This window comes from Symphodus melops, assembly GCF_947650265.1.
Source record: "Symphodus melops genome assembly, chromosome: 18".
NCBI lineage: Eukaryota > Metazoa > Chordata > Actinopteri > Labriformes > Labridae > Symphodus > Symphodus melops.
This window is the reverse complement of record NC_136708.1, coordinates 9784628-9807929: the sequence shown is the minus strand read 5'-3', so window position 1 is coordinate 9807929 and position 23302 is coordinate 9784628. Positions and strand designations below refer to the sequence as shown.

At 38.4% G+C, this 23302-nt stretch overlaps 2 protein-coding genes across 3 annotated transcripts; both read right to left on the bottom strand.

Annotated features, from left to right (window-relative positions):
• Window positions 1-1921: 1921 nt before the first annotated feature.
• LOC306839107 (sodium-dependent neutral amino acid transporter B(0)AT1-like) lies at window positions 1922-8889 on the bottom strand. Its single transcript, XM_079367602.1, has 12 exons — window positions 8650-8889; window positions 7596-7736; window positions 7283-7420; window positions 7023-7204; window positions 6823-6933; window positions 6633-6745; window positions 6375-6503; window positions 5262-5418; window positions 4651-4855; window positions 4375-4534; window positions 2333-2495; window positions 1922-2213 (listed from the first exon to the last, which is right to left on the bottom strand). The coding sequence occupies exons 1-12, from the start codon at window positions 8846-8848 to the stop codon at window positions 2040-2042; spliced, it is 1872 nt and encodes a 623-aa protein (XP_079223728.1). The 5' UTR covers window positions 8849-8889; the 3' UTR covers window positions 1922-2039.
• Window positions 8890-12288: 3399 nt separating this feature from the next.
• On the bottom strand, window positions 12289-23237 carry LOC306839106 (sodium-dependent neutral amino acid transporter B(0)AT1-like). 2 transcript variants are annotated; one of them, XM_079367601.1, is made up of 13 exons: window positions 23128-23237; window positions 21225-21398; window positions 16671-16811; window positions 16397-16534; window positions 16118-16299; window positions 15919-16029; window positions 15709-15821; window positions 15427-15555; window positions 14313-14469; window positions 14021-14225; window positions 13743-13902; window positions 13380-13542; window positions 12289-13141 (listed from the first exon to the last, which is right to left on the bottom strand). In XM_079367601.1, exons 1-13 carry the CDS (start codon window positions 23195-23197, stop codon window positions 12995-12997), a joined length of 1890 nt encoding a protein of 629 aa, XP_079223727.1. In that variant the 5' UTR covers window positions 23198-23237; the 3' UTR covers window positions 12289-12994. The 2 variants fall into 2 exon arrangements, with proteins under 2 accessions (XP_079223727.1, XP_079223726.1); XM_079367600.1 differs by lacking the exon at window positions 23128-23237 and having other exon boundaries at window positions 14021-14469; window positions 21225-21460.
• Between the last annotated feature and the right edge of the window lie 65 nt (window positions 23238-23302).

Genomic DNA, 23302 nt, shown 5'->3' with positions numbered 1-23302 from the left:
TTACTACGAGAAAACCTTTCGGGAATGATTTGACCCTAAAATGATGTATGGTGTAATGGGGCAGGTAGCAGAATGTGTTTTGCCATGTTTTATCTGTTTGGGCCTCCTGTACAATCCCACTTTGAGCTGTTTAGCAGAGAGAAATGATGATGATATTTGACCAATTATTATATTGTAAACGTTTCTTAATCTAACACACTGAACAATGAAATTCCTGTGTATTCATTTCATAACAACAAGAATGATCCTTTTTAATGTTGTTAATCGGATGTGATTACGGTGATGGCTGGTGGAGTTGTGCTGTTGTTCCTTGTCTCCGGCTTTCCTTCAGATGCTCCACTCCAAAGCCATGCAGGTAAGATGAGTGTCCAAAATGTTGTGATAAATGTAAGTGATGCCTCTGATCTGTGAAATTATATGTACATTGTTTCATTACTGAAAAAAATCAGCTCTGTCCAGACACGATTTCTAAACGTTGTCTGTTTCTGCCACCTAGTGGTGTTGTCTTGACTTGGACCAACAGACGAGCTCAGCTTGTCTGAGAGAAATGGCTTTCCAACTTCTTTAATATAAAACATTTAATACCAATAAGCAAAGCAAGATACGCCATTTCCATTGTATTCAACCAAGGACTTGTCAAACAGTCTGGCATTTTGGGCAACTTTTTCCAAGACTTAATGACTGAAGAGACCTGCATGTTGTCAGGTTGTTGAGGTCTGAATCTGAGAACATCATCTGTAAAAGAGAAAAAACAATCACGGAGTTCATTGTGACATAAAATGGAGTCTATTGGGATGATTAAGCCTCAGACCTGAAATAGGATCCTTCCAGAGGTTCTGCTAAACTTCAGCTTGTAAAGTTTCCTTTTGTAAATCAGTAGCTGATCATGTTTTTTATTTTCCTTTTCAACTATTTAAAATGTATATATACATTAATCATAATAAGTAAGGGATATTGTGAGGTCCTCAGTGGGTTTCATACATAAGGTGCGTGTTTTACTTCAGTGATTTGTGGGATAGGTAATTGTATCAGGGTGATAGACACGCTTCATTTTGTTGTTTTCCACTGTATACACTGCGCCTTACATAGTGGGGCAAATACCAAAAAATACAAAAAGACAAGCCTTTTCAATGTGGCATCAATTTCAACATTCTGGGGTTATAAAAATCTGATAACGGACGAGCAGCGCCACCCGCCTTCAGGTCGGCAGCAGACAGTCAGATGTTGCTCGTGAACTTGCTGAGTCTCAAAGTGTCATCAGCAGACTTTGTAGCAAGACGCAGAACTACCGGCAGTGTTCGTGACAGACCCAGGAGTTGAGCCCCACGAGCGATGCACCGCATTGATGACCAGTACCTAAGGACCTATGCAGCCAGACACCATTATATTCCTGCCACACAGATGCAGGTTTACGAGAAGTGAGGGGTACCAGGGTTTCCAGACAAACCATTTTCAACCGACTCCACCGCTTTGTCTTGAACGCCAGGCGACTGTTGCAGGTGACTCCACTGACACCAAGACACCGCCGTGACCGTTTGCAGTGGGCACAAGACAGTGGACAATGCAGCAGTGGTCTACCGCCCTGTTCACTATGAGTGTCGGAACACCTTGCACAGAAATGATGGTCGTCATTCAATCAGTGATTGAATGCAGTGTTTAGTGGTCTTCATAGACGAGGGAGAAGGATCTGTTTACACACTCTGCTAGTTTTCTATCAAAACTTTTATGATGCTAATGCTAATCCTTGCTCTCTGTTGGTCTGAACCCTTCCATATTGGATGTTTCCAGTCGCTTGCCTGTACATATCAGACATACAGTGACTTTCACCTTTTTTTAAGAATGAAATGTAGCTTACCCAGAGTGACAAACAGAATTACAAGTCAGTATTTTAAAGGTCAGAAATTTTAGGAGACAGGGACATAAAAAACATGTTTTAATAAGCAGAGATTGATATATCCTATATCCATTTTTATAAAGAAACACAACACATAAAACAAAAAAGAAATGTGATGTCTTGATACTTTTTTTTTGTAATTGATTTAAGGAATTTGTCTAATTTCTTCTCTGGGTTTTATTTTGTTTTTGCAGCTCACATAGACAAGCCTACAAAGTGCATACATAGGCATTGCCAGACTGGGGACTCCTGCCAAAAGAACGATGACAGCATTGATCCACGAAGGGTAAGGTACTGATGCCAGAGCAGGAAACTTCTCCTGTTAAATCAAAAGACCATGTTATATATTTCAACTATTTGCTTTAATATCAACATTTACTGGGAAAACCCCACATTTTTATATGAACTCAGCTTTGTTTAATGGGCTTGTGAACTCACAGATTCCGGATCCCAGACTAAGTAGGTGAGCTCTTCTTGGCCTTGAGTAACCAGGTAGAAAACTAAAATAACCATGACGATCAGAGGACTGACGAACCTCAATAAAACCTGCCAGAAGATGGAGGGCTTATATCCAATCATGAACTTTACGTCCTCATTAAACCTGCCACACAAGAAGGTTTGATTTAGGTTATAATACACTGTTAGAAAAGTACCTGTTATCTATTTTACACCTTAAAACACATATAAGACAAAATACAGGTTAATAAGAAATATACAACAGGCTTATTAAAAGAGACATGCCTCCTTCACCTTCCCTCACAATAAGATTCAAATTTCAAATCCTAAGCTACAATGACATGATTTGTCAAATGTTTTGACACACCTGATTGAAATGCATGTTATTCTGTGTAGTCTTATGCTCAAACATTTGTTTATTTTTATTGTTTTAATACCTACTCTTATTCTAAAATGTGGAATTTAGTGATAATAAAGAAAAACCTGCCCATTAGTAGGTAAATGGACTTGAGCTTGTTTGGTGCTTTTCTAGTCTTCTGACTTCTCAGAGCACTTTTACGTCCCATGTCACACCTACCCATTCACACACTGATGGCAATGGTTGCTATGTAAATTACCATCAGACCCCATTCATCCCATTCATACACATTCATACGCCTCTGATGCAGCAGGGGGAGCAGTACGGGGTTAAGCGTCTTGCCTAAGGAAACATCAGACATGTTGCTCGCAGGAGTGGAGGTAGAATCCTCGACCTTTCGGTTGAAAGCCACAGCTGCCCTAGATAATAGTATTTTAGTGTTTAGTATTTTATATTGTATTATAGATACTGATAGTACAATATAGATACTGTTACTGTTACCGTTGTGTGTTGGAATTTTTGAATTCAGTGTACATCAGATATGATTCATTCTAATGTATATTGCTTCATGGCTTCCATGTACACAGTAATCTCACGAACATTAGCAATACAACATGCTGTGATACTCAAAGAATTCACAAAGTTGTGGCTCGATAAAGTGTTGAATATTCAGTTCTGCTGCTTGCTAATGCTTGTGCATCTCAGGAAAAGTTTTGCCATGACGCACAACCACGTGATTCTTATTGGTTAAGATTAGGGGTTAGTGTGCAGAAGGGCAGAAAGTTGTCCTACCCTCATATTGGGTCCACATGACTTGATTTCCTCAATGAAGAATTGTAAATCGGCCCTCAAATTCCAGGCGTTGTTTTCGACCTCTTGGTAAAAGGTCAATGTCAGAGTATTGCTATACTAAGGACTGGGCATAGTATGCAAAACAACAACGCAAACCCTGAGTGGGGCATCGGTTTAACTTACTGAAATAGAGTTTACACCTAATGTGCAGAGGCTGTAGTCCTTGCGACTGTCTTGGATTTGAATTCCACCCTCAGCATTTGCCGCTTGTCATCATACACTCTCCTCTCCTAACATTGCATTTCTCTCTTTATTGTCAAAATGACCCCAAAAAATCTTTAGATTTATTTTTGGACTTTGTATGACTTTATTCTAGTGATAGGAGAGTGGGTAGAGTCAGAAATCAGGAAGAGAGAAAGAGGGAAAGAAGACACAGGCTGGATCCAAACCCTGGGCACCCATAAACTCTGTACAACTACACTACTGGCTCGCCTACATTTTTACAGATCCAGCTCGATCCATACTGTTGTTTTCAGATCTTTAAAGTTGAAAAAACCAATCTAATCTGTACGCCAATAAAATTCAATATTTATATAGATATTCATCAACAGGTTGGAACAAAAGTATTGGGGCAAGAAAAAAACAGATATAAAACAACACTCATTTGCAATGCATGGTTCGGTCCGGTAGGGTATTTTTTGTGCGATTTTGCAGGGCACATTGGCCTTTTACTATTGTTTATATCAAAAGAAGTAGACTAGTTAGTTTAGATAAATCTTCGTTATGCTCTTTCTAACGTGATGCATTTCTGTTGTTGCCAATATGCTCATTTTGCCAATCAACAGCACATTAGAAAAAAAGTATCCTTACTCACCTGTCTATGCCGTAGACATAAGCAACAGCTATCATCTCAAACAGTCCAATAGTCAGAAGTGGAACAGATCCAGCAAAGTTGTCAAACAGAGTTACCCAATATATCCCTGACTGCTGTGCAAACATGAGGGAGATGATGAAGGCGACAACACATGTTATTCCTGAAACACAGATGAACACAAACTAGTCAACTTAAAGTACAAATTAAAATATTTGGTAATTCAATAAGTTTGCAAAGTAACTGTTTAAAGTACTTAATTAATTAAGAAATTAATACCAGTTAGTGCTTCTTGTGGCCATTTTTGGGGTAATATTTTCAGGTCTTTCAGGGGGACCACAACCCCCTCAATGTTGCCAAAAAGGCTTGAGACTCCCAAGCAAAAAAGCATGATGAAGAAGAGGACAGACCAGATGGGAGAACCAGGCATCTTAGTGATGGCTTCTGTAAACACAATGAAGGCCAGACCTGTTCCCTCTACTCCCTGAAAATATATATGAGGAACAAAATGCAGATTATCAATCAATCAATCAACCAACCAACCAACCAACCAACCTGTGAACTGACCAACCAATCAATCAATCAGTCAATCCATCAATCAATCAATCAATCCATTTATCTATATTTGTAAAGTGCCATTTCATAACAAGTGTTATCTCAAGACTTAGAGGAAGATGCAGGAAGAAGGATTGGGAAAAACAGCAACATCAATAACAGTAATGAATAAGATAAGACTATCAATAATATAGAGGATGAACTAATGCAGATCAAAGATTTACTTTGTCATGAATGAAAATAGATGCAAGGCTGATATCAATAGTCTTAGCTCACAGATTCAAGAGTGGGCGTCATAGCTTTGGAATGTTATAGATATTCATCTATTTGCTCACCTCACTGAGAAGTTTCTGGATGTCACATGGTTTGATGTCCAATCCATGAACAATATGCGGATTGGAGCTGTTGTAATAATTAAAGGCTGCCTCATAGTTGCTGGTAGTGATGCTGTCTTCAGGAAGGTCAAATGCATTTGATAATGTCAGGATGTTACTGGAGAGAAACATATGGAAGGATTAAGAAACAGTTCTTTTACCACTCACGTTTGGCATAATTATGAATCACATGAATGTTTTTATTCAATATCTTTACGTTTTGTAAATATAGCAAAGATGATGAAAATAAGGCATTTGGAGATACGGTTGGGAAAATCTTAGCATTCTATGTTGAGTTATAAGAAAAAGTATAAGAAAAAGACTTTCTTCTCTCATAACTATATAAACCTTCCTTAACTCACTTGCTGGTAAAGCTTGTGCCTTTCTCTTTTACATGGTCTTTTTCAGTTTTCAGAAACTGTATTTTTCCAAAATAGTCCTTTTCAACATGTACCGGTAGTATCCAAAAAGTGTATTCAGTGAAAGTGTAATTTATGTATTTAATGGCTGTATTTTTACATCAACATTTTGGTCTCTTTAAGCCCTGAGTATACTATGTGGTTTGGAACGTTGGTTGTGCACTACCTCAGAAATTAATGTTACGCCTCCACGACATTCAGTATGCATATAACCGCTAGGAGCAGTGTAGAGTTGTATTGTGACAACATTGGAGACACCAGAGCTACAAAAATGGCAGAAATTTTAGAAAAAAAGTCAACAGATGAAGTCTGCAACACGCTGCACGATGATGTGTCATCGCTAATGCATAGCATCCAAAAACGCATAACATTCAAAAATACCTACCATCCAAAAATGCATGCAACATATCTGGCGAAAGGTCATCACTATTACTCCACGTAGTTTTACCTAGTTGAGTTATCGGATTTATGTCATTCTTTCTCCCCGGTAACTCGTTTTGTACAAAGGCAAGTAGGTGAACATTTACGTTCATGACGCAGCAGGTTTTATATGCATACTGAATGTCGTGGTTCAAAAGCAAGTACATTTTAGCCCTTACTCTTCAGGAGGTTGATCAGTATTGTTGCAAAAATATAGAAACCTGAATCTACTTACTTGCTGATACAGTTATCATATTTGTCGGTGGCTCTGAAGCCAATGATGGTGTAGGTGACTGTGGCAGCATAGATGGAAGTGAAACCAGTTACACCTGTCAGGATCACTGCATCTTTCATACAGTTGTTGCTTATGAAAATAAAGGAAAAAAAAATTAAGAACACAGCATAGCTAAGAATCGTTTATTTATTTAAATCAACTCAAGTGATCTAAATAAGACTTTAGCTGCTGAGTTAATTATTTGTACTTGTCTCTTACTGAATAGGGTTGTAGCTTGAGAAGGAGATGAGGCCTCCCCATGCTAAGCTGAAAGCGTAAAACACTTGGGCACCTGCATTCAGCCATGTTGTTGGTTTTGTCAACTCATTAACCTGCATTGGGAAGTACACATTGTAATGTCTCTGTGTTTACATAGAAGACACAGCATTGACTTGTCATCATAGCATACATCAGGTGTAAAGAGATGCTTTATTCCAATAAAGGCGCCTTTTAGAGTCAGTCCCCGGATCAGGAAGATGGCCAGCACTATGTAAGGCAGGATGGCTGTGACGTACACTGCCTGATGACATAAAAGGGAATAAAAATCGCTCAGTGATTTTATACTGGTGATTCAATAATTCAAGTTGTTTGATTGACAGTTTGACAAACCTTGCCTGAGGTGCTGATTCCTCGTATGTAACAGATACAGATGACTGTCCAGGCAGCCAGCAGGCAGACCACCATGGGCCATTGAATCCCACCAGACTCAGCTATAGAGGTCGAACTATTTAGAGTCACTCTGTAAAAGTAGTAATCCATAGTTGAGCTCCTCTGACACTCTGGTACAAAGCCTGGAGGGGCAAGAAAAACACATCTACAAATGTGCTAGCGTAATGTGTAATAGTATCCCTGCGATCAATTCCAAATACCTGTCCCATTGTCATTGAGAGGGCACTGGGACCATGGCAGTGGGCTTTGAAAGGAATTGAAGAGATACCACATGATCCAGGCTATTAAGGTGTTGTAGTACAGTCCGATCAATAATGACACGAGCATCGAGGCTATACCTGTGTAAGACAAAGTAATTTACATTTTTACAGTCAGAATGAGCCGGATGTTTAGCTTTATGAGGTCTGAATGCTGATGACATTGTAATCTTTTTTTATTTGTATCGATAGATTTTTGTACCAATGTTTTTAGTCTTGGCATTGTGTAAAATGTTCTATATCCTATTTTGCTTACCTATACCGGTTAAATAAGGGTTGATGGCCCTCCAAACTCCCACACTGCCTTTCCTAAGACGCTGGCCGATTGCAAACTCCAGCAACAGGAGAGGCATTCCTTCCAATACCAGCAGGATCAAGTAGGGAATCAGAAAAGCACCTGGAATATAAATGTTATACTGTCATACTTATAATTGACTTGTGCCATTATCAGACCTTGTCTATTATTAAAATGCATTGCAAGCAATTTAATGTTTAATCTAGGCTGTAAATCTGTCCCACAGGTCTTTATATGTGAACAATGCAAACTAATACTCTACTCACTAATACTAAGACCTCTCCTTATGTGCCTACCTGCCACACATTTTTCTTAGTAAACCATAAGCTGTAAGATAAAAATGTGTACACACAGCATGGTTATTTGTTTAAGAAACAAATAGAGCAGAACATTTTCCATGTTGTAGTTTGTTTTAACATTTGTGTCTTTATTGGACAGGACAGCAGAAGTAGGACATTAATCAGTTTAGAGTGGGGGATCAAATGCAGCAATTGTCTTAGGTTGGATTGGAACCCATCGACATACACATACATGGCAGTATGCTATAATTTGCTCCATCCAGCACTCACGCCCAGTGTCAGCTGTGAAAGACATTACCTCACTTTTTGGAAATCATTAATCTTCCAATTAATGGTTTCATTTTCTTTTGTAGCCCATGTAAAATAGTCAGCTTTAATTTTCAGTCTTCATGTTGGTAGTAAAAACTAGGGTTTAAGGTTATTGTGGCGAAAGGGCTTGAAGAGGGAGTTGAAAAATGTCCACATTCAACAGTTTTGTCTTAGAACACTAAGTGAATTCAGTTTTCAGTATTTTAAATGGTTATGACTCACTTGACATAAAAGGCAGGTTGTTTTTTAAAATTAAGTGGTTCACATTTCATTTTATAACAATCCTGGTCTTTTTTTATACTAATTCTGCAAAGTTCATACAAGTTCCACCTGGTAGAGCAGTTCAAGCTCAAAACTACACGCTCTTTTTTTAAAAGGCTGTTCTAGAGTTAACAGACTTACTGTACCTCCTCCATGACTTTGACACAGGTAAGGAAATCGCCAGACATTGCCAATACCAATGCAAAAGCCAACACAGGTGAGGATGTACTGGGCTTTGTTGTCCCACTTTGGCCTGTCTCCTGCATCTTCATTGTCCATTCTCTTTAGATCCTCTAAAGATGGGATCCTATCATCCAGACCTGGGTTAGGTAGTAGAAGTCTCATTGTGCCTCGACGGAATCAGAGCTCTTACTCTATTGTTCTTGGAAGTCAAAGTGAGGGCTTCTATGCACCCGTCAATGTCTTAACAAGTTTATGGTCTTTTTCTTTATCTAGTTCCGTGAAAAGATTAGTCATTGTATATTCCGCACAGTGTTGTCATAGAATCATTTAGTCATACAATTTATTAAACGTTCTGCATAATAAATAGCGGCTAGATGAAAAGAATCCTCCCCTGAGTGTAAAAAGGCACAGGGTTCGAATCTTCTGGTCCAGGAGTAACTGACCTTCGACCAATTTGAAACCAACTCTTTGGTAAGCCATATTATTGTTTGGCCCTGAGGCTGATAATGGGGTAGATAACTACTGCGGTGAGGTGCTGCTATTGATGACAATCCGTGGCTCCTGCTCACATTAGTTGTTAGATAATGTTATGAATAGCGATCACATGAAGACAGATGCTGAATACAATTCACAGTTGAGGTAGTTTGCTATTTGAGTAAACGCGTAACTTAACAATCAGATGAAACCTCCAAAAACGCCATGAATTTAAAAAACCCATCTGTGAACAGTCCATGTACATCACTGTACTTAATGTTGAAACTTTTAAATCTGTTGTGAGCCAGGCAGTCACAAAGCAAATGGAAACTAGCATCAGAAGGCCCTACTGTACTTTTTTCTAACATTTTTTCAAGACTTCTTAGCTGGATAACCAAATAGACTCCAGAGTACCTTCAAATGTTCCAGCACTATTTTAGGCTTACCTTTTATGCCAATTATTTGATGCTTTGTTTTGGGTTCAGCAGTAAAACTTAACATCTACTTCGTTGATAAGGGCCTTAAGGTGAGTCTTGCCTTATAATCTAATCTGGAGGCCTGACCTTGAGAAACTTTCCATGAGCGAATTGTATATTCTCAAATAAATATGTACAAATAAAAAAAAGAAAAAACAATTACCACATTTAGGACAATTCACAGGAGAAAGTCACAAGAGCTCATTGCCAGTAGGTTGAGTGTAGGTTGTCCGGAGTATAGATTTAGGGAACAGTTATAGGTTAAAGCCCTGCAGAGTAGTTACCCTCAAGCTGACAACCTGGGGGCAGTGCTGAGGCAGAACAAGTACCCAATGTCTGGGAATTACTTGATGCCAGGCCACTCTGACCTGGTTGATAACCAAGAATATCTGTTGAAACATTAAGTGTTTGTTATGTAAGTGATCAATGATGTAATTGCCCAAAGAAGGATGTCAAAGGTGATATATAAGAACTGCTCTAACAGAAATAAAAGGGAACCTCTATTCTCAAGCCATGCATCCCTTTTTTGATTGTTTGAGAGCTTTCACTCCACAACAGGACCAGAGGGGTTGAGCTATTCTGAGAAATGGCAGTCGTTTGACCAGATGAGGCGTCTATCTGTCTTTTGGACAGTACAAGGTAGATTTCACAAGTGCAGCAACTTTGGAGGGAAGACAGAACAATGATTATGGGAAAGGCAGCAGTAGTAGGTGATGGAATTGGTAATGACTGCTCTGGGCTTGAATCCTTAAAGCTGACGTACGTTCAGTGGATTGTTGCTGCTCAAGAAAAGGAAATCGCTGCCACTTTGGAAAATGCATCTGCTTCGTTTTAGGATCCAAGAGCTGCAGATTAGGTAATGTAGATTAATGCATCTCAAGCAAGATGGGAACAAATAAAAATCAGCTCATGGAGTACACTACTAATGTCAAACACATGACTAATGTTAAGCAGTGACAGGACATTTCAAGTCATTTCACAGACATGTTTGGGTATAAGTTACCTCAAATAATATTAAAGAAACATGTTATTTGTTGAGCCCATGGAGGTGCCAAAGAAGAAGCCAAATGGATAGGCTTATTGGCAGACAGGTTATGAAGGCTTATTTTCACATGCCTGTCCGATTCTAGTTATTACTGTGTCATGCAAAGGGTTGGTATTATTCTCCGTGAGAGATGGTTACTTTTGCCTTCATCATCCTGTACCCCCCCCCCCCCCCCCCCCCCCCCCCCGCAAGCTGACTGATACGGCTGTATGTTCTGGCTTCAGCAGGCAGAAGACTTTTGGGGATGGGACTGCTGTGGTTGTCTGTCAGGGATTGTTTGTTGTGTTTTGTCACGTTAGTCTAAGTTGATCATTGTTATCATTTAGTTTGTATAATTGTAATAAATCCCTTTATTTGACTTGGTTAGTGTTAGTGTGTTTTAATGGATTAATTTGTGGATTCTTGTTAGCCCCATAGGGCCGCCTGATTGTGGGGCGTAACACTGACCTTACAAGCTGTCTGCTATCTGAAGATAATAGTTACTATGGAAAAAAAGGAGAGGCAGAGGGCCTCCAGAGGGAGAGGCAGGAGAGACAGTAGGAAAACTTCTGTACATACCGTATGACATACCATGTCCTGTATCCAGTTAATGCACAAGCACAGACATGAAAGTCTTGTTCTCCGAATTGTTTTCCAATGTTAACAGGCAGACTTGACTGCCTGTCCCTTTATAAATTTTTAAGCTTGCCTTCTAAACTAAGGGTGCCTCATGACCACATAAAGCATATTGTTTTGTGTTTTATTGCAATGTTATGTGCAAGTGGTAACTGTGCCCGATTGTTCCTGGAGCAGTGTGGGTGCAAAGTTTAGAGATAATCCAAAAAGATTAATTCATCATGTAAGAAAATACCATTCAAAGGTTTTTCATGTGGAGGTTTCTCTTAATTCATCATTATGGGATGATAATCTAGTAACTGAACAAAAACATGGAGGGTCAAAGTACTGTTCAAAAAAGGTAATAAAACAAGGAAGACGGTTTAAATACATTTACTTTATATTACAATTACATTTGTCAATTTTGAATAACCCTTTTTTTTTTGGTATACTGTATCAACAATTTGCACTGCTTCTTCAAGCCATCAGCAGTTTTTCTAAGACAAAATCCCTCATGGTTCTTTTTAACCATTGGAAATGAGAAAAATACTTTTGTTGTTGTTTCGATACACTGCATGAGCTGAAACTTGTTCTAAATGCAAAGTTATATGTACCTATCAGTGGGTTTTTATTTTCGAAACACCTTGTTTTTCCAAATTTTGCTAATGAGAGAAGGGGCTTTCTTCATCTCCAGCTGGTATCTGTTGCAGAACTACTTGAAACTCGAGCTGGTGTCTTTACATGTTTTTAAATCTAAAATGAAAGATGCAGATCCCATAGGATGTCAATGTGTTCAGCTCAACTGCTTCACTACTGACTCCCAGATTTTCCTCTTATATGGTTATCTTTTCATAGAATGTGTTTTATAAATTGTACTTTGTCTCTCCTTGTGTCTCTGTAACTTTGTGTTTTTGCTCCTGATTGTCTTGGCCAGGTCTGCTTTGGAAAAGAGGTTCTTAATCTCAATGGAGCCAACCTTGTTGAAAGAAGATTCAATTAAAACAATTTAAAAAAAAATTAGGAAGTAAATAATTGGTTTCAATGAACCATGGTACAACAAATCAAAGATTACCATAGTTTAATAACAAAATAAGATTCTTTTTCTGTCAAAATAAGTCAGTTAAATACGTTTTTATTTCAAAGTTAAAGCTCCCTATACTGATCTTTGAAAAAAATGTTCTTTCCCTATGCCAAGATCTTTTAACTACTTTGTGCTTGAGGCATACTGTACTGTGCAGTGACCATTTAACCACTGATCTCTAACTGTGAGGTCTCCCTCTCTAGGTCATTTTGACTCTCTACACTTTCTCATTTTTTATACTGGTTGGTTTGGGAACTACACACCAACTGGCAGTGAAGAACTAATGCCTCCATAGACCAACAGATGTGTTGCAGGTTGTACATCGTATTGTTTTGGAATCACACATCACAAGTGTTGCAAGTTGCAGACGGATCTTAATTTAGAGTCAGCCAACGCTTTTCATGGTGTCAATTTTCAAAAAAAACGTATTTATTATACTTATACTTATATTATACATATAAAATACATGATGAAGTTCTATAGTGTAATATTATTTAAAAATAATACGAGAAGCCTAAATAATATATCAAGTAAATCTACAGTTGAATATGAATGAAGAATCATAATGTGCTTTAATAACTAGAGCATATGTACAGTATAAAAAGAAAACTTAATATGTTTATTTTGCTAGTTCTTTCCTAAAAAAACTTCTTTCTACAGTTAACAAGGACCAGACGATATAGTACATATACTGGCACTGCAAGAGCAGGTATTCCTGCCAAAATGAAGATGATCAGATTTATCCATGAAGGGTACGGTACTGATGCCAGAGAAGGAAACTCATCCTGAAATCAGAAAAAAATAATTACCATCTCCCTTTGTGTGATATTTCTGTCCAGTTGCCTAATTTCAGATATCTTTTAGTTAATCATATGCTATACCACCAAAAAAAAAATTGTTTAGCATGAAGTCATTTGTACATATTTAAACAAGGGAACATAAGAGAGATAAGGCAAAGTTATGTGGCATGATTTTGATGATACAATATAACAGCTATCACATTCACAGAGCTTGTCTACTTACAGAGTTGGGATCCCAGACTAAGTAGGTGAGCTCTTTTTGGCCTAAAGTAACCAAGTAGAAAATTAAAATAGCTACAATGACAAGAGGACTAGTGAACCTCCATGAAATTTGCCAGAAGATTGAAGGCTTATATCCAATCATGAATTCGATGTCCTCATTTAACCTGCAACACAATAATGGCAAAGCAGAGGGTATATTCCGGAGTTCTAGGATTATTGGGTTTGTCAAAAAGAGGGACAATCAAACCTTCCTAAACTAAAACAGATGATATATTCTTTACTTTCTTTAAACAAGTGAGAACATGTTGGCAATGTGGTTATTTTCCAGTTTCTATAAAGTATAAAGTACAGACATTGAACAAACCTGTCAATGCCATAGATGTAAACAACAGCAATTAACTCAAATACGCCAAGGATGAGAAGTGGAACAGATCCAGCATAGTTGTCAAAGAGAGTTACCCAATAAATCCCTGAATGCTGAGCAAACAGGAGGGAGATGATGAAGGCTATAAAACATGTAACTCCTGAAACACATAAGCACAAAAGGGATAAAATGTATATTATAACTGAAATTTTGCTAACAATTTAAAAAAAACAATAATCAAAGTTTAAATTAAGAACAGTTTGACTGCAGTATAATACCTGTAATTGCTTCTTGCGTCCATTTTTTAGGGAACATATTGAGATCTCTTAGTGGGACCACCACGCCTTCAAAGGTTCCAAACAGGCTTGAGATTCCCAAGCACAAGAGCATGATGAAAAAGAGTATAGACCAGGCTGGGGAACCAGGCATTTTAGTGATGGCTTCTGTGAACACAATGAAGGCTAGGCCTGTTCCCTCCACTCCCTTCACAAACACAGACACGATTGTCATTAGAATCAGAGAGAAAAACTTACAATATGGACTGTGATAAATATTCATTAATAGACTCACCTCACTAAGAAGTTTCTGCATGTCACAGTGTTTGATGTCTAATCCAAGAACGATATCAGGAAAGGAAGCGTTAAGATGTTTTAAAGCTGCCTCATAGTTGCTAGTAGTGATGCTGTCTTCAGGAAGGTCAAAGCCATTTAACAATGTCAGGATGTTACTGGGGAAAAATATGGTAACTATTAGAAGAAGAAAGAAAATGAATTCTTCGTGTTCATAATGCCCTTATCCAGATTAGCAATACAGCTGTACAGTTTGAAACATTGGGCATTAGCTCTATCAGAGTAGTTCCACGGCAGCAATTCACATCTGCAAAGACAGGAAGTTAAGATGCAGCCAGGGCATAACAATCAGTAAGGTCCCATTTAAAACATTTAAAAGATCTTAAAAGTCTTAAATTTTACTTGCTAAAACCTGCATATACCCTATTAAAAAAAAAATTTCAACAGATTTACATCACTTTTTTTTAAACAAATGATGTCCCATAATACTATCAAAACGTACTTTCATTTTATGTAGTATACAGGATTAAATATGTAATTTCAATAGTCTTGTCAATAGTCTTCCCTGTTTAGGGCCAACCTTCAATTTAGAAAATCCCCGTTATATTACCGTTAATTTTCATAAATTCCTGTTAATTCCCATGGAAAGTTTAAAACTAAAAATCCTCTGAATTTTGTAACCCTAATCTGTCTGTGGACATCTAAAGTGTTTCACTGTTGTTTCAGTCAACACCTCAGAGTAGGTATGTTAAACATTCAATGTTTTGTTAGGCTACTGTTATGTAAAAGTTAATTTGTAGAGCCGCTGCTTTGCACTTTGAAAAGAGTTTGTTTAAGCAATAGAGATTGAGGTAGACATAGAGCATTCTGTAAACCTTCAGTGAGGTTTTTTACCTCACTCACAATATGCTGGAGCCGTTGAGAATGCTGCTACCTGGCTTACCCTGCCACAACCAAGGAGCAGTAAAAAAGAACGTATAAAAGAACAGAGATTTTTTGTGTTAAGTTCTCCTTATACCTTAATTGCAGATTGCAGTTTTGATCAAATTGATCTTTGAAGTAAGGTAGTGTCACTTCGAAAAAGGATATGAAAGTTACACCTTGTGAAAACTCACTTGCTTATACAGTTATCATAGTTCTCTGTTGCCCTGAATCCAATGATGGTGTAGGTGACTGTGGCCGCATAGATTGAAGTGAAGCCAGTTACTCCTGTCAGCATCACAGCATCTCTCATACAATTGTTGCTTGGGGAAATAAAAACAACACAATGTAAGGGAAACCCCCTTGCTCATAATCTAATCTCACTTTTGTCAAAATGACTTGAGTAAAATATTTCTTGAACTACTTCTAGATTGTAAAATGCATGAGCCGTGAGGGTATCATTAAATGTCTCTTACTGAACAGGGTTGTAGCTTGAAAAGGAGATAAGTCCACCCCATGCCAAACCAAATGCATAAAACACTTGGGCACCTGCATTCAGCCAAGTTGTTGGATCTGTCAACTTCTCAACCTGTAAGTGGGAATAGAACAGAAAATTGCTATTATTTTTCATAAGACTTATGAAGTTTTTTTTTTTTTTTTTTTTTAAATAGAGACTCAAAACATACATCAGGTGTAAAGAGATGCTTTATTCCAGCCACGGCACCTTTAAGGGTCAGTCCTCGGATCAGGAAGATGGCCAGCACTATGTAAGGCAGGATGGCTGTGATGTACACGGCCTGAGGTCATGAAAGTAAAGAAGATCGCGCAATGATTTTATACTGGTGATTCAATAATTCAGGTTGTTTGATTGACAGTTTGACAAACCTTGCCTGAGGTGCTGATTCCTCGTATGTAGCAGATACAGATGATTGACCAGGCAACTAGCAGACAGACCACGATGGGCCATTGAATCCCACCAGACTCAGCTATAGAGGTCGAACTATTTAGAGTCACTCTGTAAAAGTAGTAATCCATAGTTGAGCTCTTCTGACACTCTGCTACAAAGCCTGGAGGGGCAAGAAACAGTCCCTGCTAATATCATATTCATGAATGCTACTTGTTGGCTTAATGCGCTTGAGTATCTCATTTATCATTTTCAAGTACCTGTCCCATTGTCATTGAGAGGGCACTGGGACCAAGGCAGCGGGCTTTGAAAAGAATTAAAGAGATACCACATGATCCAGGCTATTAAGGTGTTGTAGTAGAGCAGAATCAGAAATGACACCAGCAGTGATCCAATTCCTGAGTAGAAAATGAACATTACGGGATACAATCTCACAGGTTGCCAGATATTTTAAGATATTTTTTTTTTAATGTGGGCCAATGTTTCCATAGGCCTCTGCCTTTGGCAACATTTTCTAGATTATAATATGCTTACCAATACCAGTCAGATAAGGGCTAATAGACCTCCAAACTCCCACGCTGCCCTTCCTGAGACGCTGGCCGATTGCAAACTCCATCAGCAGGAGAGGCATTCCTTCAAGCACCAGCAGGATCAAGTAGAGAATCATAAATGCACCTGCAAATTAATTAACAGATTCATGACATTGCATTCAAATATGAAAGGCCAAGCAGGATGCTACTACCCAAAAGACTTCCATGAAGAGAAACATCTGACTCAAATACATATTTTAAAAACACTTGTTTCTACTAAAAGAAAACAAGACACTCATAGAACTGCAATTACATTTATGGCATTTATCAGCTCACAGAAATCATGGTAGTGGATGATGGCAACAAGTGTTTTGGTCTTTAGGCTTGGACAGTATCAATTTCTTCCCACTTTCATACCCTCTTGCCATTATACCCGTTGTTGTGGATTTCTCTGTTGGTTATAGAGGATCTCAAGTCAAACTCTTTTGTCTTGGAGCATTTTATTGCACACAGTAAAAGTTCTTCTTCTTCTTCTTGTAAAAGGGTTAATCGGCTATAAAAGTAACATAAGTCACCGGGTCAGTCCAGGTTGCAGAACATACAGTATTTATACTCTCACAGGGTGTAGGTATATTGCATACATGAGTAACACAATGTTATTGGTCTCAGCTTGCCCTTGTGGCTACGCCTTCTGCTTGTCTGTCAATCTAATTCATAGATTAAGCCCCGTTAAGGCAATAGTAGGCAATAATGTCAGATTGTTCCAAGTTTTTATGAAACGCCTGTACAGTGGAACACAACAGTAACTTCTTTCATAATAATAATAATTTACACTTTATTAATCCCACGAGGGGAAATTCAGTTTTTACACTCTGTCTAACACACACATAGGCCGAGATACACACTCATGCACAAACAGGGTTCTAGTGACATGCATTAATGGAGAGGTCTCAGAGTGAGGGGGCTGCCCACAGCGAGCGCTCCAGAGCAGTTTTTTGGGGTTCGGTGCCTTGCTCAGGGGCACCTCGGCAGTGCTCAGGAAATGGACTGGCACCTCTCCAGTTACCAGACCAGTTTCCGGACTTGGTCCGTGCCGGGACTTGAACCGGCGACCCTCCGGTTCCCAACCCAAGTCCCTACAGACTGAGCTACTGCCTCTAAGGACTGTTTAGAAACATGTTGTACTCAGATAACTAAGAATCAGAAATGTACGTGTGAGATGCAGACAAGGCCATACAGAGAAACAGGAGCCAAATGGGCGCCAACATCTAAGTCTTCTAAGTTCAAATGAGGACATTAGACAGACATATGGTCTTTGATAGTATTTGTAAAAAATAAAATTAACAAAGAAAAAAAAGAAATCTTATCGACAACTTCTGTTTCAAATATCATGACGCAAATGCTCACTCTACTCATCAAGGTTTATCATTGCCAAGAAGATAAACACTTCTACAATGTCCGGTTTTTGTTACGAGGGTTGTGGTGTGATTGTGTTTGCTGCTGTGCTGAAGAGTCGGATGAATGCTGCATTTGAAGCACAGATGCAGACGACTTCTATGGTGTTCAGTCATGTCAACAATGCACAGTTTCTGTGCAGATGCGTTGCTCTTTTAGTTTTTTAACTTTCTGGAGCTTGCACTCCTAATACTGTAGCTACAATCTGTCACTGATAGGAGTACAGTCTCAGTACCGTCCTGCTTATAGGCTGACAGTCTATTATCGACATTCTTTCAGTAGCCACAAATAGTGTATAGTGTGTTCAGGAAACTGTGCTCTGACTTTTATCCACTATCCTGTCCCATTTCTAATTTGGTGTGAATTTTGCTTTACAAAGTTGATAAACTGTGGAATTGGCCCTATAAAATTGTTTCCTTATAGTTCACTTAGTAATTTTTTTAATACAAATCTGAACAACTTAAAACACAAATTAACGTTGCTTAAATTTGAAAGAATGTGGCGCTCCCCACCAAAACCAGTCTATCTTGCCAGTTTAATCTGGCAAGATAGACATAATAAATATATGAAAGCTCTACAACATGCTCGCGCTGCCTATTACTTGTCTTTTATCAAAGACAATAAAATCAATCCTAGATACCTGTTCAGCACTGTAGCCAGGCTGACAGAGAGTCAGAGCTCCATTGAGCCATGTATTCATTTAGCCCTCAGCAGCAACGATTTCATAAGCTTTTTTTAATGATACAATTATAAGCATTAGAGACAGAATTAGTAACCTACTATCTTTACTTGGTGCAGATTCCTCCTATAACTCGGATACAGTAGAAACACTTCAAATTCTCGACTAACTTTGACTGTTTTTCTCCAAAATTTGAACCTTTTAGAACTAAACTCAATTATTTCTTTGTCTAAACCGTCAACTTGTATTTTAGATCCGATCCCAACCAAGCTGTTGAAAGAAGCCTTTCCCTTAGTGAGCAGCTCCATACTAGATATGATCAATATATCTTTAGCGGCCGGTTATGTACCACAGTCATTTAAAGTAGTCAAAATTAAACCACTTCTTAGAAAGCCTACTCTTGATCCAGGAACTCTAGCTCACTATAGACCTATAGCTGACCTTCCTTTTATCGCAAAAATCATGTGGAAGTGGTAGCTAATCAGTTGTGTGACTTTCTCCATGACAACAGTTTATTTGAGGAGTATCAGTCGGTATTTTGAGTTTACCGTAGCACTGAGACTGCACTAAAGTAACAAATGATCTTCTATTAGCCTCAGACAGGGGACTTCTATCTGTGCTTGTCCTTAGTGCTGCTTTTGACACAATTGACCATCAAATCCTATTATAGAGACTAGAACAATTACTTGGAGCTACAGTGACTGCTTTAAGTTAGTTTTAAATCCTATTCATCAGACCGAACTCTATCTTAAAGAGTTAATCGTGATTTACTAAGGCTGAACAATTTATTTGGGGCGGCAGTAGCTCAGTCTGTAGGGACTTGGGTTGGGAACCGGAGGGTCGCCGGTTCAAGTCCCGGCACGGACCAAGTCCGGAAATTGGTCTGGTAGCTGGAGAGGTGCCAGTCCATTTCCTGAGCACTGCCGAGGTGCCCCTGAGCAAGGCACCGAACCCCAAAACTGCTCTGGAGCGCTCGCTGTGGGCAGCCCCCTCACTCTGAGACCTCTCCATTAATGCATGTCACTGGAACCCTGTTTGTGCATGAGTGTGTATCTCGGCCTATGTGTGTGTCATTAGACAGAGTGTAAAAACCGAATTTCCCCTCGTGGGATTAATAAAGTATAACTTCTTCTTCTTTATCGTTTTCTGATCGAAATCGCGATTTCAAAAAACGCGATCACGTGATCGCCAAAGCCGCGGTTTTTGGCAGTGCTTCTCCCGACTGACCTAGGAGCTGTTGTGTCAATTTACACATACAGGCCGTCTATTCTGCCCCTGCGTCTGTGCGTGACTTCTTTAGCCTGATACACAGCTCGACAGATAGCTAACAGTTTTCCTCCAATAAAGAAGCTGAAGTTTCTTTGTCCAGTCTTTAATAAAGGAAGCACTGTAAAACTAAACAGACATCAAAACATAGGTTATTCATCTCACAATATGCTAAACAATCGAAAAGTCCGCAAGCTTAATGCTAACATCTATGAGAATTTGAATAGGAATGCTAGTGGTTAGCATCGCGAATGTATCAATTGTTGTTATCTTACGTTGTAACCTTATTAAACATACTCAAAAGAAACAATGCAAGACCTGAACATGAAATGATACTCACAGGCAAATATTTGGCTAGAAGAAAATATGGAGACATTGTTGGCTTCTCTTGTTGCATAACTTCCGTGAACTAAGTCACCTACGTCTCAGAATGCAGACCTGCTTGTGGTACCTACAGTCTCTAAATGTACTATGGGAGTTAAAGCTTTCAGTTATTAGGCACCATTTCTCTGAAATCATCTACCAGTCGAGGTCTGGGAGGCAGACATACTTTGACATTTTCATAATACTTTTAAGACTACCGGGGGAACTGGCACCTTGAACTCTTATCTGTCTCTCTCTCTCTGTATCCCTCTTTCTCTCTCTCTCTCCCTATCCCTCTGCATTCATATCATAATAGTGCATGGCCCCTGTCGATGAGGATGACCTGCCCAAGCAGATGGCTGTTCTGTCATGAGCCCGGGTTTGCTGAAGATTTCTGCCTGTTAAAGTGAAGTTTTTTCTTGCCACACTATAAAGGATTAAGCTGGGCCCTTGTTATATAGCAAGAAGTAAGGTCTTTCTTCTCCTTTTTTAAAACATGATAATGAGCATGGTCTTTTTACTTTGTAATGTTAACAGACAAAGAGTAAGGTCCTTTACCGGCTTTTTGTAAAGTGTCTTGAGATAACAGTTTTTATGAGCTGACGCGATACAAATAAAGATTGATTGAGTGATTGATTGACAAGCTTTAAGAAAGAAAAAAGGATAGTGAACGAAGAAGTCGGCTAGAAAAGTATGCAAAAGGTGGAGACCTTCTTAACACAATTTACTGTCAACCATACAATGATTTTAGTCAATAAACAGCTTGATCTAATCCTCTTCTTCTTATGAACTTACCTCCTCCATTACTTTGACACAAGTAAGGAAATCTCCACACATTGCTTATTCCAATGCAGAACCCCACACAGGTTAGGATGTACTGGGCTTTGTTGTCCCATTTGGGCCTGTCCTCAGCCTCCTCCTCTTCTAGTCGTTTCAGATCTTCATAGGAAAGTATCCTATTATCAAGTCCTGGGTTGGGAATTAACAGCCTCATGTTACACTTTCCCTCTTGGAAATCAAAGTGAGGGCTTAGTGTTCGTTTATCTGATGTAGGGGTTAGAAGTGTTTTATTACCCTGTTCAGTCATCTAATTAAATCAAACATTAATCACAGTCAACTCTGTTCTGATTGTACCTCTGGGCAAAACGCTTCCTGTGTCTATCTACTCTTTACTGCTACCTTGTAATTTCCATCATTATCTAAACACTTGAAGTATACCATATCATTCTACTTTGAAAAAAAAAAAAAAGATAAAGCCCTCAAAAGTGTGCCGATGATCCAACCAGCAACATTTTGATTGTTGAAGTTGGTCAAGTGCCCACAATCAAAAGATTTACAAATGAAATGTAGTTTAATGGGGGAAAAAAATGAATTCAGTTCTGAGAATATATTTTATAAGATTTAAATGACTATAGTGTTCCAGTGTCCCAGGGTTTGAATAATGAGGCACTTTGAATTCTTAACTGTAATGGTATGAAAGACATCCAATTGTATTATTCATTTATAAAGACACAGATGTAGATGCGTCATATACCTGTTATTAGATGTTTTGCTGCTGTTATCAATGTCTTTGTAAATCATTACGAGAACTCTGGCACTTTATCAAGTGCCGAAGAAGCAGTGGGAGCAATTTAAGGTTAAGTGCGTACATGAAGGAGCTGGGGATTGATCCCTTGACTTTCCAATTAAATGGCAACCAACTCTACCACTGAACCATAGCCTAATCTTCTGGTAAACCTAGACTTCAGATAATTTATTGCTCTTATTCTCACCTCCTTTTTGCTTTGCTGCCTCCTTGCTTGCCTTTTTTCTTTTATTTCAATGCTGTGTATTTCTTTTTTTTGTGATCAAATGTTTTTATTTTTATTTGAACAATTTTAAGATTTTTATTTTTACATAATTGTTAGAAGCATATATTTACACAAGTATTCAGAGTATACTTTTGAGGAGTAGATGTACACTACCATGCATCTCTAATGGGACTGCAGTGCAGATGAAAATTAGCCTGCATGGCTAAATCTGGCGCATTTACACATGTCTACATTGCTCTTGTCAAATTAGTGTGTGTTGTGCCTTTTCAATAAAGAAATAATGAAATAAAAAAATCAGTGCACTTCTTGTAAAAACATTAAGGAGCACAAATTTACAAAAAACATACTTGTGCATTGTAAGCAGAATCACAAGTGTTTTTAATTGAAAAGTACATTTACACATACAAGGATTGGACTTTTTGCAATTCAGCGTAATTTTGTTCACACTCTATGGTCATAGTTTTTACTTAGAGTCAGTTTGCTGCATTAGCTTGAATGCTCAATCCTCTCTAAATGGTGAGCATACAGTGCTACATTCTGGTTTTGTAGCAGTAGCTTGCGCAAAATAAATATTATTGTCACTATTAATAAAGCTACCAAAAGGCTATATCTTTCATTGGAATTTAATGCTTGAATAACACAATAAATAATCCGAAACATGTGATTACTTTTGATTAAAGGCTAATGTGAGGTTGCAGTGAGTTTTAAAAGTAAAAGTGGACCTATTATTAAAAATCAACAGATAGATAGATAGATAGATAGATAGATAGATAGATAGATAGATAGATAGATAGATAGATAGATAGATAGATAGATAGATAGATAGATAGATAGATAGATAGATAGATAGATAGATAGATAGATAGATAGATAGAATGGATGCCTACCCTTCCCTGGTATCTCCACCCATGGGCTCCACCTCCAGCTCAGAGTTAAACTTTTGAGCAAGTCATCCATTTTTATTGTCTCTACAGAGGAGTGACATCTACTATGAAAACTCAGGGGGGTCTCATTGCATTTAAAGAGACACACACCACACCAAAACAAAGCGTTCTGCGAGAG

Coding starts and splice junctions, on each gene's coding strand:
- LOC306839107 (XM_079367602.1), bottom strand. CDS start 8,848: ATGAGACTTCTACTACCTAACCCAGGTCTGGATGATAGGATCCCATCT. Junction 7,205..7,282: donor TCTCAATGACAATGGGACAG/GTATTTGGAATT, acceptor TTGCCCCTCCAG/GCTTTGTACCAGAGTGTCAG. Junction 5,419..6,374: donor TATGATAACTGTATCAGCAA/GTAAGTAGATTC, acceptor GTTTCTCTCCAG/TAACATCCTGACATTATCAA.
- LOC306839106 (XM_079367600.1), bottom strand. CDS start 21,423: ATGAGGCTGTTAATTCCCAACCCAGGACTTGATAATAGGATACTTTCC. Junction 16,535..16,670: donor CCCTTATCTGACTGGTATTG/GTAAGCATATTA, acceptor TTTTCTACTCAG/GAATTGGATCACTGCTGGTG. Junction 13,142..13,379: donor TAGTCTGGGATCCCAACTCT/GTAAGTAGACAA, acceptor TTCTGATTTCAG/GATGAGTTTCCTTCTCTGGC.